General features: G+C 41.8%; 1 protein-coding gene across 6 annotated transcripts in view; it reads right to left on the bottom strand.

The window, feature by feature from the left end:
* Positions 1–2,192: 2,192 nt before the first annotated feature.
* The window catches only part of LOC140871729 (cyclin-J18), a 28,633-nt gene continuing 15,468 nt past the window's right edge, over positions 2,193–15,357 (bottom strand). For 2 of the 6 annotated variants that reach the window (XR_012147737.1, XR_012147739.1), the window contains 2 exons: positions 2,639–3,123; positions 2,193–2,358 (listed from right to left, as the gene is read on the bottom strand). Coding sequence is in view for 2 of the 6 variants with exons in the window: in XM_073274401.1 (XP_073130502.1) it covers positions 3,068–3,123 (56 nt within the window). In the remaining 4 variants the exon portion in view is untranslated. The remainder of the gene's footprint in view (positions 2,359–2,638; positions 3,124–15,357) is intronic. The other 4 variants (XR_012147736.1, XR_012147738.1, XM_073274401.1 and 1 more) reach the window with 4 other exon arrangements.

Genomic DNA, 15,357 nt, shown 5'->3' with positions numbered 1-15,357 from the left:
ATCTTGCCCGTGGTTTTTAACCTATTCATTTTAGGGGTTTTTCATGTAAATCTTGGTGTATATTTTATTCTTCAATTTTCATAGTTTATATCTCGTGATGCCGCACCTGGGACCTACAAAAGAGGCGTATTTATAGTGATAAAACCCTAATGATCAGAGCTTGTCCCATAAGTTACCCGATTTTCGAACCATCAGAAATTAAAAAAAAAAAGAAAAAGAAAAAAGAATAAAAATAATAATATATATTAATAATAACTTGGGTAATTGAGTGTATGGTACTCTCTACCATCTTCAATAAATTGCACTTACTCGAGAGTAGGGGGCTTATGATGGGTATAAGAATATTTTAGTAATTTTAGTGTAATCTAAAATTAAATATATAAATAAAAATAAATAGCTCAATTTGTAAAATTTATCCCCTAAATAAGGCTAGTTACTAATTCTTAAACTCTGGAAGGGTTTGTTTGCATTTTAATCTCACGTCACTTTGTCTATAAATACCCTGAACCTTTCTCATTTTAGGTAAGTGACTTTTAAATAGCCAAAAGCTCTCTCCTTTTGGGCTATTTGAAGATGTGATCGCTGACTTGAGCGTCAGAGGGTTTTCGTCGGATGACCACCTGACGCCTCTAACGTTTATTCGTGAAGCAGGTGACAGCCCAGAGGAGATCAAACATTGGATTTCAACTTTGTCAGTTGACCCATTGGAGCAGGAGATCATTTGAGTTCGGATTGTAGTAATCCAGATTCCATTTTAAGATAATAATATGTTAAACATGATTAAGGGTTATTAATTAACCAATTCAAGGGTTTAAACAGGATCGGATGTCCGAACCCAATTCGGACGATCCGAACCCTGTGAATCGGAAGCTCCGATGATGAGAATATTTACTTCGAAGTTAAGGCAGGATCGGACGATCCGAACTATATTCGAACGGTCCGAACTCCTTTAGCCAACAATGCACAATGACTAAGCCATGAGTTTTAACAAGCGTCGGACAAAGAGCAGTTCGGATGGTCTGATCTTGACTTCGGACGCTCCGAACCAGACGTGTCACACATGCAAACACGGAGTTGGATCGGACGCTCCAATACCGAGTTCGGAGGCTCCGAACGTGGCCGAGTTTGGGGGCTATAAATAGGGGTCATTTGTATTCATTTTTAATTACGAATTCCCGAGTTTTCTTATTCAGTTATATAGTGTGAGATATACACTTGAGGGCCCTATCGGTTTATAGAAAAGTTATGGAATAACAAGGTGTTGTTATAGTCCTCCAAAACTAGCGACTCCAAAGTGCTGACTACGGATGAAGGTATGGTCCGGGAATCTTAGTAAGTTTTGGGAGTACTTATTAGCTTAGTTAAGACTTATAGAACTTTTATAGTGATACAACATACTTTTGAATATAGGCTTGGAACCTAGGTCCTACTAAACTTGAACTAGCCTAGAGGTACGTACACATTGACTGAGATTGCCAGCGAGTATACATATTTGTATCTTGCATTTATTTGGCATTATTATGTGGCATGATGTATGTTTTACTGTTTTTCATATTCATATGTCATGTGCACATACACGTTGAGCATGTACCTTGTTATACCCTGATCATAGAGCCGCTCAGATATATACTTGATAGTCTGTCACTGAGAGTACCGCGACGGTGGGGACGTGTATGTCTGACTACTCTGGTGTTCTAGATGAGTGTGGTTGTGAGGACCTCGGTTCTAATCATCTAATCAAAAAATAAACTAACAAGCATCCACAACAAGCCAAGGCTTCAAGCCAATTTTTTTTTAAAAGGGCATGCACGGACCCCGTGCACCTTCTGTGCCCGGGCCTGTGTATTAAACTGCACAAGATTAACTTTCGGAACAAAAATGCACTGACCTCGTGCACCCTCCGTGCCCGGGTCCGTGCCCATCTTTCAAAATTTACAAGTGTTTTCCTTGGTTAGAACCCACACGGACCCATGCACTGACCTAGGCACGGGGTCCGTGCATGAACAAATCCGAAACACACAAAAAATGTGAAGGTACACGGACCCTCACCCGGACCTAGGCACGGAGTCCGTGCCCTGCTATTTTTCAAAAAAATAAAACTTCAGCAGCAGAACATGCTTTCCAATGCCAACCTCAAATCATAAATATCAACATATAACATGCATAAATCCAGTACATGATAATTCTAAGGTTGTACAAAAACCAATCTAGTAGAATATGCATCAACTCAGTTCTACAAACCAAAATACAACAAGTACAACGAGATTGAAAACAAAGTTCGACTTCTAAACCAAGCCCTCGCATCTATCGTCCAAATCCCAGTTTAATCATGCTACCTCTGGCTCGAACCTGTCCCACCTGTTGTCAAGCACACATACAAAGACAAGACAACAGCCAGATAAATTCGATGAGAATAATATTCCCAGTAAAAGAGACATAACATAAATTCATGTAATGTATCAAATCCTGATATACAAAACAACAAGACAAGCAAGTCAAATAGTATATCAACAACTCCACTTGAATTGCAATAAAATGCAATGCATGTCTTTAAATTGGGTTCTCATATCTGATAATCAAAAGAAACAGGTTCTCTACTCTTTTTGGGATCCCGAGGACAAAATATCATGCAACTCACCGACTCTCCCGTTCGAGGTGAAAGGTGCATATTTCAATCCTCTAGACTCTGGGGCAACTATAGAGAGTAAAGTCGGTCATTGTAGTAATTCGCCTACCAATGGCACTCAGCTATAATCCCCAGAATGTTTAATTCTCCGGGGCCATCTATCCTCTTTCAAATCAAGAATTCAGGCTCAATATGAATGCAAGTGCAGTTCAAAAAAACGATCAAACTTATATTTCAAGTGACATGCAAGTATGTGATTTCTTCGGAACACTCGAATCAAGTCGGATTCGAGTCACTCGTTCCATTCAAGTCTAAGTCATCTCTTACCTCTTCTTTGATTCGACATAACTGCAATCCGGATAAGCTACAAGAATAAGAATTCAAATCATAATCCATTCAATCGTAATTCAACGATTAAAGTCAACTCGTTACCGTTCTCGATCAAATCTTCAACGATTCGAATTCTGCAATTCTGAACTCCACGATCTTCAACCAATCTGAACAAAGATATAACGAGTACAATATCAACCAATCAATTCAAATCAAATCCAAAATCCCCAAAATCTGAAAATTCAAACCGGCGGTATAACGACTATAATCTGCTCAACCAAAAACCACAGACAGCAATACATAGATCCAATACAACTCCCAACATCAAAATATTCATCTAAAACAACACAATTCCAACAAATCTAGAAACCCAAATTTCTAATTATGCTTTAAAAATTCCTAACAAATCCGAACGACGTTCTTTTTCTGATCCGACTTCGAATATACGATCTATCCTAGCTCAAGAACAACATATCCAGAAATCATCGAATTCTAACGGCATCCAAAAATTGAAGTATACTGGATCGAAGAAAAACTTACGGTATAACGGAGCTCTCGTAGTCGTGATCGCTAATCTGTCTACAGATTGAATTTCTAACGGACGGATCGAGCTCGGAATGATATCACAAAAGCTTGGGAGGCGTTAATGGAGGTTGGAGGCGGGAGAGAGGGAGGAGGGAAGAAGAAAATGGAGTGAAGAAGTCAACTCACCCTATAAATATCTAACAATTTCTATTTTTGCATTTTAATCCCTGAAATTTACAAAAATTGCAAAATAGTCCCTAATCAAAAATCAAATCGGCCCTCGACTTCTATAATCTCTGATTATCTCAAATAAAGTCAATTAAGATAAATTCGGGGCGTAACAGTGGTTGTACCCAGAGGTTGATCCGTGAGGTTACAGCACTCATGTGGCGCCTGTACTAAGCATGACTTGTCAGATGACCCGTTACCAGTCATCACGATTGCATGCATCATATACTTATGTTTACTCATGTTTACGTACTGAGCGTTAGTCGTTCACGTCCTAGTTGTTATCTTGGACACCCATTCCACGGGGTAGGTCGCAGGATGGATGGAGCTGGGAGTTCGAGGCAGGACTAGGGAGCAGGAGCTTTGAGGAGTTATTATACAGCAGGATTCGATATAGCTGTATAATGTTTACTTTCTAGTTGTTTCGATTTGGTTGTATCACTACAGTATTAAATCTTAAACTTTTGTACTCAATTATGTATTATATGGGTTATGTTTTCGCACATTTTACTCTGTTAATTAATTATGCTTTAATTAATCTTAATGTATGATATTGTTGTCAGTTAGTAGGTGATTCAATGCAGGGTCACTACATTTGTGGTATCAAAGCATGCATAGATTTTGGGATTAGTACTTGGGATTTAGTCTAGTTTTGATTAATTCTTGCGCATCTGAGATTTTTAAATGTGCAATTCTTTTTCAGATAATGACTGATAGAGGAGATGAGAGTCATGTCGGTGTTGGTCAGGAAGGTGGCCATCGTCGTCATCGACATCACCACGAGGGTAGACGTCGCTATTCCATCAATAAATTTATGCAAGTAAAACCGAAACCCTTGTTGGGAGGCGAGAATTCTGAAGAGACAAGGAACTTGATGGCCAGAATTGAGAGTGCTTTTCGTGCTTTCGATTGTACTAAAGAGCAGAAGTTGGAGGTTCTGGAGTTTGTACTTGATGGACGTGCACGGTTATGGTGGGATGCGAAAGAAGCTCAGGCTCGTACTGAGAGAGGTCGTGCTTGGGAGTATTTCCGTCAGCAGTTCCAAAAGCTTTATTTTTCTCCAGTTGTTCGTCAGGCACGATCGATGGAGTTGTTTACGCTGAGGCAGGGATCTATGACTCTTAATGAGTACCAGCAGCGATTTCTTGATCTACTACCTTACAGTACTCATATCAATGAGAGTGATGCGTTCAAGTATGATATCTTTCTGCAAGACCTCAATCAGAATATTTATTCACAGGTTGTTGTTTGTGATGATCCGACATCATACGAGACTCTGGTTAATCGGTGTCGTCAAGTGGAGAACAATAATAGGCGGGCACAGCTGATGATTTTTGGACAGCCTGGCGGATTACTTGGGCCTAGAGCTCAATCTGTTGTTCAGTATGGTTTTACTTCTTCTTCTACTACTACTTCTTCTGGATCTCGTGGTTCACGAGGTATGTTTTGATTTGGAAAGAAAAATAAGAAAGATGAATATTGTACTCACTGTGGTGGGAAGAATCCTACAGCATCATGTCGAAGAGCATCTGGTGCTTGTTTTATATGTGGTTAGCAGGGGCATCTGCGAAGGGATTGTCCTACTCGTATGGGAGCTGCGAGTGGATCGGGATCACAGGTTGGATCTCAGGCTTCTCCTTATCCACGTCAGCAGCCAGCACCACCTAGTTCTTCCAGTTTTCACCCACACACCCAGGAGCAGGTATTTTCTCTTTTCCAGAAGCAGGCTACGGAGGGAAGCGATCGCATGTTGGCATGTACCTTTTCACTATGTGGTATTCCTACACTTGTTTTAATTGATACTGGAGCATCGCATTCCTTTATTTCTAGCCGTTTTATTAAGAGACATAGATTACCTTATATGTCATTAGACCTGGATTTAGTTGTATCTACTCCGCTGGAGCAGGAGGTAGTAACTAAGCGCCTAGTGATGGGTTACCTTCTAGAGTTTGAGGGTCATGTGTTGTCTGCTAATCTGATGATTCTAGCGATGACATATTTTGATTGTATTTTGGGAATAGATATGCTGACTTTGTATCACACTACTGTGGATTTTTATCAGCGTCTAGTACAGTTTCATCAGGATGAGAGTGAAAGCTGGTACTTCTATGGTGAGGGAGCACGACCTCCGATGCCACTTGTATCGGCTCTGAAGACATGTCATGTCTTAGAGTCAGGTGGGGAGGGCTACCTCATATATGCAATTGATATGTTCACAAATAGTCCAGCTATTGATCAGTTACCTGTAGTTAGCGAGTTTTCTGATGTATTCCCTGATGAGATTCCTGGTTTTCCTCTGGTTCGAGAGGTGGAATTTGGTATTGATCTAGTACCAGGAACAATACCTATATCTCGGGCACCTTATCATCTGGCTCCGTCAGAGATGAGGGAATTGAAACAGCAGTTGCAGGATCTGCTTGATAAGAGTTATATTCGTCCGAGTATTTCTCCGTGGGGAGAACCTGTGTTATTTGTTAAGAAGAATGATGGATCGATGCGATTATGTATTGATTACAGACAGCTGAATCGTGTCACCATCAAGAATAATTATTATTTGCCACGAATTGATGATCTGTTCGATCAATTACAGGGTACTTTTGTCTATTCGAAGATTGATATGAGATCGGGATACCACCAGATGAGGGTACGAGACTCAGATATTGCTACGACTGCTTTCATGACCAGATACAGACATTATGAATTTCTGGTTATACCATTCCGTTTGACGAATGCACCGGCAGTCTTCATGAATCTGATGAATCAAGTGTTTCGAGAATATCTGGATAGATTTGTCATCGTCTTCATTGATGATATTCTTGTCTATTCTCACGACAGGAATGAGTATGCACAGCATCTGAGAATTGTTTTACAAATGTTACGGGAGAAGCAGTTGTATGCAAAATTGAGCAAGTGTGAATTTTGGCTTGATCGGGTAGTGTTTCTCGGTCATGTGATATCTACTGAAGAAATATCTGTGGATCCAAGCAAGATTAAGGCAGTGCTGAAGTGGTTTCGTCCGACGACGGTTGCTGAGATCCATAGTTTCCTGGGTCTAGCTGGTTATTACCGTCGATTTATAGAGAATTTTGCACAGTTGGCCAGGCCTTTGACACAGCATGTAACACCCGGTATTTTAAATACGTAAATCCGCATGCATAATTAGGATATTTAATTATTTAAATTTTAGATTTATGGGTTAAATAATTATGTGAATTATTTGTGCTTGATTTAATTTATTTTTAAGCATTTAACCCATAATTAGTAATTTTTACGATTTTTAGTATTTTAATTGTTTTGATCGCGTAGACGAGACCGTGGACGGACGAGATGACAATTTTCTAGCCAATTTATTCCATGAGCACTTTTAGAGCCCAAAAATATTATTTTGAGTGTTATTTCCTCAAAAAAATTTTAGTATTTAATTTTATATAATTTTAGGAGTCCGTTTTTATTCAAAATAAGCCAAAATATGGACTTTTTAGTATTTTTAAAATCTCCTTAATATTACATTTCGAGATTCTACTTTAGTATTCAGATTATTAAATATTATTTGAAATTTTAAATGGTATATTTTTATATTTAAACCTTTAATTATATTTTTATTTCCTAAAAACCTATTTTTATTAATCATAACCCTAATCTACCCAAAACCGATCGGCCAAACCACCTAGCCGCCTAAACCCCACTGTTCATCATCCCCCCAATCGAGCAGACCCCAAAGAAGTCACCATAGCCTCGGTTTTTGAAGGTCCAAGTCGGTTGTCATCGCCCCGTCGTCCCGGAATCGTCTCACGCTCGTTTTCTCTTCGTTTTTTGGTGAAAGGCATGATCCCTTCTTTATTTTTAGTATTGTACTAGTGTATGTACGGGTGTGTGCGTGTGCATCGATGTTCTTCAAAGAAATTTTCAGAAAACTATTGGATCGATGGCTTGAGACACTTTTCATGCTTGATTTAATGTTTGTTCATCGTTTTTTTTCTTTAGCCATGTGATGTACACTGCTGGTCGAAGGGGTTAGGATGGTTGAGGGTTGCCTAGACTCGAATGGCTCGAGTGGATCGAGCCAAACGAGCCCAGGAACCCAGCTGGTGCAGTTCGGCCATTGTTGAGTGCAGTGTAGGGTTCGTTGGAAGAGGCTTCGGCTGTAGTGCTTGGGGCTGCATGGGGTCGGGGTTGTGACCAGGTTAGGACCGCCCAGACGTGGGCTACGTCTGGGCGGCGAAGCTCCGGCCAGGGGCGGCCGGAGCAGGGCGGCAGCAGCCCTAGAAGGGCTGCTGCTCGCGGCGGCCGAGAAGGGGAGGGGGGGGGCGTCGGGTTTAGGGTTAGGGTTTGGTTTCGGGTCAGGTCTGTGGTCCGGGTCAGGTCAGTAGGGCAGTGGGTCGGGTTAAGTTGGTCCGGGTCTGGGTTTGGTGGGCCGGGCTCGAGTCTTTTTATTTTTAAAATATTTTATGAATTAATTGGTTTTTGGGCCAATTAATTAGAAATAAAATTATTTGGACTCCCAAATAATTTTATTTGGGCTTTTAAAATTTTAATTAAGTTAGTCCATTAATTTTATGGGCTTTTGAGCCCATAAAAGTTATTGGGCCAGTCTTTGGGCTTTTGGGCCCATTGGACCAGGTTAAGTTGTTATTGGGCCTAGAATGTTTTAATGGGCTTTAATAAATTTATTTGGGCTTAGAACAATTTTATTGGGCTTAAGTATGTTAATGGGTCAGTCTCAGTTTTAATGGGCCAGTCTCAGTGTTAATGGGCCAGATTTAAGAAATTGGGCTTGAGTGTTAGGACCAGCAGTCCAGTACAATCCATGAGAAATTTGCATGTGTCCTGAATATATATTTAATTATTTTATGCATTGAAGTTATTTTAATATTTATATGATAGTAAGAAATTAAATTAAATATATATGAAGGACACACATTTTTATTTAAGTACATGCATTCATGAAATAATTTTATGCATAATTAAATGTTTAAGGTTGAGCAAAAGAAAATATTTTATGTTGGAAGTTGAAGTAGTGTGACAATTTAAGGGGGATTCGTCCCCATATGTGGACTATTGAAGGGCAGTTTACTGCCAATTTAAGAGGTGATTCGTCACCGCCACGTACGTTGGTTTCCACGCTGATCAGTATTTAATGTATGATTTAAGGTTACACTACGGATACAACCATGCGATGTTAGAAAATTAATTGCTCAACAATGTTTATGTATTATATTATTTTAAGTTATGTCATGTTATGATATTTTTAAGCATGCTCATTCATGTATATGTTATGTATTAGTATTTAATTGTTTTAAATTATTTTCAAACCCTTGTTATGTTAGCATGTTGGGCCTCTAGGCTCACTACACTGGTATGGTGCAGGTGAGTTCGTAGAGGAGGATGTAGTTCCTACCGGCGGCGAGGACCTATGAGCGGACATGCAGTGACCCCGTGACCGTGATAGATGTCTGAGTCACATTGCATGTTTTTGATTATGTCAGCACGTTACACATTTTATATTATTTTTCAGTGGTTGTGAGTTTTGAATATTTTATTGAATATTGTCAGTGCATGCAAACTTTAATCATTTTATTTATGCAGTATTTTTTTAATTAAATGTTTGACTCAGATATTTATTTTATTTAAAGAATGCAATTTTTATTTAAGTTATTTATTTTAATCATTTATTTAAGTTATTTATTTATTTATCTTTTTATTCTGTGCATATATGTATGGGCATATATGTGCATATTTTATTTAGTAAGTATATATAAAAAAAAAAAAATTCGCATATTTATTTATTAATTATAGAGTTAGGGTCGTTTCAGTTGGTATCAGAGCACGGTCCTTGGAGGGGTCATTACTGCTATGCGAGCTCAGAAATCCACGCTACCGGTCTGTAAGTTTTAAGTGTTTATAGTATGATTTATTTTTTTAGGATTTAAGTTAGCATTACTTTTAAACCACTTAGTTATGCATGGCGATTTACGTAAAGAAATATGTGGTGGTGCAGAATGCCTCCCAGACCGATGAACAGATGTGGGGGATCTCCACCTACACCTCCACCTCCACCTCCACCTCCGCAGAACCCTCTAGCAGCATTGGAGCAGGCCAATGCGAATATGATGGCAGGGATTACTGCTCTGTTAGAGCAGCAGGCTACTCGCCCTAGGTTGTTCCATGAGGAGGACGTTGCTGAGAGGTTCCAGAAGAAGGGACCCAAGGAGTTTGTTGGTACCACCGATCCTTTGGTGGCTAAGGGATGGATTCGGTCTCTGGAGTCCATTTTTGCTTATATGGGGATCACAGACACCGACAGGGTGAACTGTGCGACGTACATGCTGAGGGGTGATGCAGCTCTTTGGTGGGAGGGTGCTGCTAGGGGAGTTCACCTTCCTACACTGACATGGACAGAGTTTAGGCGTATCTTCTACGCCAAGTACTTCACTGAGGATGTGCGCAGTCACATGATCCGGGAGTTTATGAGTCTCCGTCAGGGGGACAAGACAGTGGTCGAGTATGTGAGATAGTTCGAGAGGGGCTGTCGCTTTGTGCCTCTGATTTCAGATAGTCCACCAGAGAAGTTGAGGCAGCTTGTGGAGGGTTTGAAGGCGGATATCAAGCATGATGTTCGCATGGCAGACGTCCTTACTTATGAGTCTGCAGACAGTAGAGCCTTGCGTTCCGAGGAGGGTCGGAGAGAGATCCAGAGGGAGCAGCAGGGGAAGAGGCAGTTTCAGGCTGGGTATCAGCGACCATCTTCGCAGCCTCCTGCGAAGAAGCAGTTTACAGGGCCGGTTAAGGGCCCGAATCCACAGCAGAGGCCACAGCAGCAGAGGCCACAGCAGCAGAGGGGCGGGGCCCCTAATGCCATAGGTTATCCTACTTGCCCGAAGTGTCAGAAGATGCATTCGGGACCTTGTCTATTGGGAGCAGGAGTTTGCTACCACTATAGGGAGGCAGGGCATCAGATAGCTAACTGCCCGAGGAAGAAAAACACCGCTGGTAGAGTGTTTGTGATGCAGGCCGAGGAGGTAGATCCAGACACCTCCTTGATCACCGGTATATCTTACCCCTAACATTTTAATAATTTTCCTTTGGTTAAAATTTCGTCTTTATTTTGGAATTGTTGTTATTTGGGCTATTTAACTGCATGTTAGAATAGGAAGCATGTTTTACTTGTGATTAGAATTAAGAATTAGTAGTGACTCGTTGGGGAAAATTTGGTAGTGGTATGAAATTGTTGGGAATTTTCTGCGTGCAGGGAGAATTCTAGTTGGAGGCAACTCCACGTTTGCGTTGCTAGATTCAGGGGCTACGCATTCGTTTATCTCCCTGGAGTTTATCAGCGGGTAGGCATCACACCTGAGAGTATTGACAGTGGGTATGATGTTACTATGCCGTCAGGGCAGATTATTTCTACCTCGAAGGTTATTCGAGGACTGGAGTTGGAGCTGCAGGGACACTCCATTCGAGCAGATGTGGTGGTTTTTCCATTGAGTGGATTCGATTTGATTTTGGGTATGGACTGGTTGACAGTCAATGGAGCTTCGATTGATTTTCGTCGGAGATCAGTGTCAGTGAGACCTACAGTAGGCGACCCGTTCACTTTTCATGCATCTCAGAGCAGTGATATTCCTCAGGTGATATCTCTTATCCAGGCGAGGAAGTTGTTGAGACGGGGTTGCCAGGGGTTTCTAGCGAGCATCGTCACGACTTCAGAGCCGTCTAGCAGATCATTATCAGAGATAGAGGTGGTTCGTGACTTTCCGGATGTCTTTCCGGAGGATGTTGCAGGAATTCCACCAGTGAGAGATGTGGAGTTCAGCATCGACTTGGTGCCAGACACCGTGCCTATCTCTAAGGCACCGTACAGACTTGCTCCTACCGAGATGAAAGAGTTGAAGGAGCAGATTCAGGAGCTATTAGAGAAAGACTTTGTTCGTCCTAGCTTTTCTCCATGGGGAGCTCCTGTGTTATTTGTGAAGAAGAAGGATGGCAGTATGAGATTGTGCATCGATTACTGAGAGCTCAACAGGGTCACAGTGAAGAACAAGTATCCACTGCCGAGGATAGAGGATTTATTTGACCAATTGCAGGGAGCTTCAGTGTTCTCCAAGATTGACCTGCGATCTGGTTATCATCAGTTGCGTGTTAGAGATGCAGATGTGTCCAAGACTGCTTTCAGGACACGATATGGGCATTACGAGTTCTTAGTAATGCCATTTGGGATGACCAATGCTCCAGCGGTTTTCATGGATCTCATGAACCGAGTCTTTCAGCCGTATCTAGATCAGTTCATCATAGTCTTCATTGATGATATCTTGATCTATTCTAGGAGCATCGAGGAGCATAGACAGCATCTTCAGACAGCCTTGCAGACTTTGAGGGAGCATCGTTTGTATGCCAAGTTCAGCAAGTGCGAGTTTTGGCTCGAGCAGGTGGCATTTCTTGGCCACATTATTTCGAGAGATGAAATTGCAGTTGATCAGTCGAAGGTTGAGGCGGTGCAGAATTGGAGTATTCCGAAGAATGCTTCGGAGATTCGCAGTTTCTTGGGTTTGGCAGGGTATTATAGGAAGTTCATCAAGGGTTTTTCCTCTATTGCAGTACCCTTGACTTCCTTAACCAAGAAGAATGCGAAGTTTATCTGGAGTTCAGACTGTCAGAGGAGCTTCGATCAGCTGAAGGAAGCACTCACTACTGCACCGGTGTTAGCAGTGACAGTACCACACGAGGAGTTATTGGTGTACACCGACGCGTCTAAGCTGGGTTTAGGCGCAGTACTTATGCAGTGTGGCAAGGTTATTGCATATGCATTGAGGCAGCTGAAGGTTCATGAGCAGAATTATCCGACGCATGACTTGGAGTTGGCAGCAGTGGTTTTCGCTTTGAAAATCTGGAGGCACTATCTGTATGGCGAGAAGTGCAAGATTTTCACAGACCACAAGAGTCTCAAGTACTTCTTCACACAGAAGGAGTTGAACATGAGACAGCGCCGATGGTTGGAGTTGGTGAAAGATTATGACTGTGACATTAGCTACCATCCGGGTAAAGCTAATGTAGTAGCAGATGCTTTGAGTCGGAAGTCGTCAGTGGTCTCATATTTGACTGTACAGTTACCACTACAGAGCGAGATTCAGAGATTTGACTTGGAGTGTTATCCGAGTGGTCATGCACCGAGCTTGTCATTGTTGACGGTGCAGCCAGTTCTGCGAGATCGGATTAGGGATGGACAGTCTACTGATGAGGAGTTGCAGCGATGGAGACAGAGAGATGAGGCTAGGGGTAACCTCTTGTATACAGTGGTGGATGGCATCGTTCAGTACCGTGGTAGGATGTGGGTACCGAACGTCGATCAGTTGAGAGCTGAGATTTTAGCAGAGGCTCACACATCTCCGTACTCCATTCACCCCGGAAGTACGAAGATGTACAAATATTTGCAGCTATTGTATTGGTGGCCCGGGATGAAGAGTGACATCGGGAGAGTGGTGTCAGAGTGCTTGACTTGTCAGCAAGTCAAGGCAGAGCATCAGTGTCCAGCAGGACTTCTTAGACCTCTTCCTATTCCGGAATGGAAATGGGAGAATATTACGATGGACTTTGTGGTTGGCTTACCGAGGAGTGCCAGAGGTTGCACAGCGATTTGGGTGATTGTGGATAGACTCACCAAGTCAGCTCATTTCTTGCCGGTGAGGACTACTTATTCTTTGACACAGTATGCAGAGCTTTACATTAGAGAGATTGTTAGACTGCATGGCATACCAGTGTCTATTGTGTCAGACAGAGATCCGAGATTCACATCTGCGTTTTGGAAGAGTCTGCACACAGCTTTGGGGACTAGGCTTTTGTTCAGCACAGCATTCCATCCCCAGACAGATGGTCAGTCTGAGAGGGTGATCCAAGTTCTCGAGGACCTTCTGAGAGCTTGTGTCATTGATTTTCGGGGCTCTTGGGAGACTAGACTACCATTAGTGGAGTTTACCTATAACAACAGTTTTCAGTCGTCTATAGGTATGGCTCCTTATGCAGCATTGTACGGGAGGAGATGCAGATCTCCTGTTCATTGGGATGAGGTTGGTGAGCGGATTTTACTGGGTCCTGAGATTGTGCAGCAGACAGCTGACATTGTGACTCAGATTTGAGATCGGATGAGGACTGCTCAGAGTCGTCAGAAGAGTTATGCAGATGCCAGACGACGAGATTTGGAGTTCGCTGTAGGTGATCACGTATTCCTGAAGGTGTCACCTATGAAGGGAGTAGTGCGTTTTGGCCGGAGAGGCAAGCTTAATCCGAGGTATATAGGGCCGTTCGAGATCTTGGAGAGAGTTGGCACGTTGGCCTACCGTTTAGCTCTACCACCAGGGCTAGCAGCATTGCACAACGTTTTCCATGTATCCATGCTTCGGAGATATGTCTCTAACCCGTCGCATGTGTTGGATTTCGAGCCCTTGCAGTTGCCACCAGATCTAGTGTATGAGGAGAGACCAGCGCGGATCTTGGCTAGGGAGGAGCGGAGGCTTAGGACGCGGGTCATACCGATGGTCAGAGTCTAGTGGCTGAATCACTCGGAGGAGGAAGCTACTTGGGAGACCGAGGCAGACATGAGGACTCGCTACCCGGAGTTGTTCGGATAAGTACTTTAAATTTCGAGGACGAAATTCAATATAAGGGGGGGAGAATTGTAACACCCGGTATTTTAAATACGTAAATCCGCATGCATAATTAGGATATTTAATTATTTAAATTTTAGATTTATGGGTTAAATAATTATGTGAATTATTTGTGCATGATTTAATTTATTTTAAGCATTTAACCCATAATTAGTGATTTTTACGATTTTTAGTATTTTAATTGTTTTGATCGCGTAGACGAGACCGTGGACGGACGAGATGACAATTTTTTCTAGCCAATTTATTCCATGAGCACTTTTAGAGCCCAAAAATATTATTTTGAGTGTTATTTCCTCAAAAACTTTTAGTATTTAATTTTATATAATTTTAGGAGTACGTTTTTATTCAAAATAAGCCAAAATATGGACTTTTTAGTATTTTTAAAATCTCCTTAATATTACATTTCGAGATTCTACTTTAGTATTCAGATTATTAAATATTATTTGAAATTTTAAATGGTATATTTTTATATTTAAACCTTTAATTATATTTTTATTTCCTAAAAACCTATTTTTATTAATCATAACCCTAATCTACCCAAAACCGATCGGCCAAACCACCTAGCCGCCTAAACCCCACTGTTCATCATCCCCCCAATCGAGCAGACCCCAAAGAAGTCACCATAGCCTCGGTTTTTGAATGTCCAAGTCGGTTGTCATCGCCCCGTCGTCCCGAAATCGTCCCACGCTCGTTTTCTCTTCGTTTTTCGGTGAAAGGCATGATTCCTTCTTTATTTTTCGTATTGTACTAGTGTATGTACGGGTGTGTGCGTGTGCATCGATGTTCTTCAAAGAAATTTTCAGAAAACTATTGGATCGATGGCTTGAGACACTTTTCATGCTTGATTTAATGTTTGTTCATCGTTTTTTTCTTTAGCCATGTGATGTACACTGCTGGTCGAAGGGGTTAGGATGGTTGAGGGTTGCCTAGACTCGAATGGCTCGAGTGGATCGAGCCAAACGAGCCCAGGAACCCAGCTGGTGCAGTTCG

Source organism: Henckelia pumila, unplaced genomic scaffold, assembly GCF_033568475.1.
Source record: "Henckelia pumila isolate YLH828 unplaced genomic scaffold, ASM3356847v2 CTG_461:::fragment_3, whole genome shotgun sequence".
NCBI lineage: Eukaryota > Viridiplantae > Streptophyta > Magnoliopsida > Lamiales > Gesneriaceae > Henckelia > Henckelia pumila.
The sequence above is the reverse complement of the archived record's forward strand: the minus strand, read 5'-3'. Positions and strand labels throughout refer to the sequence as shown.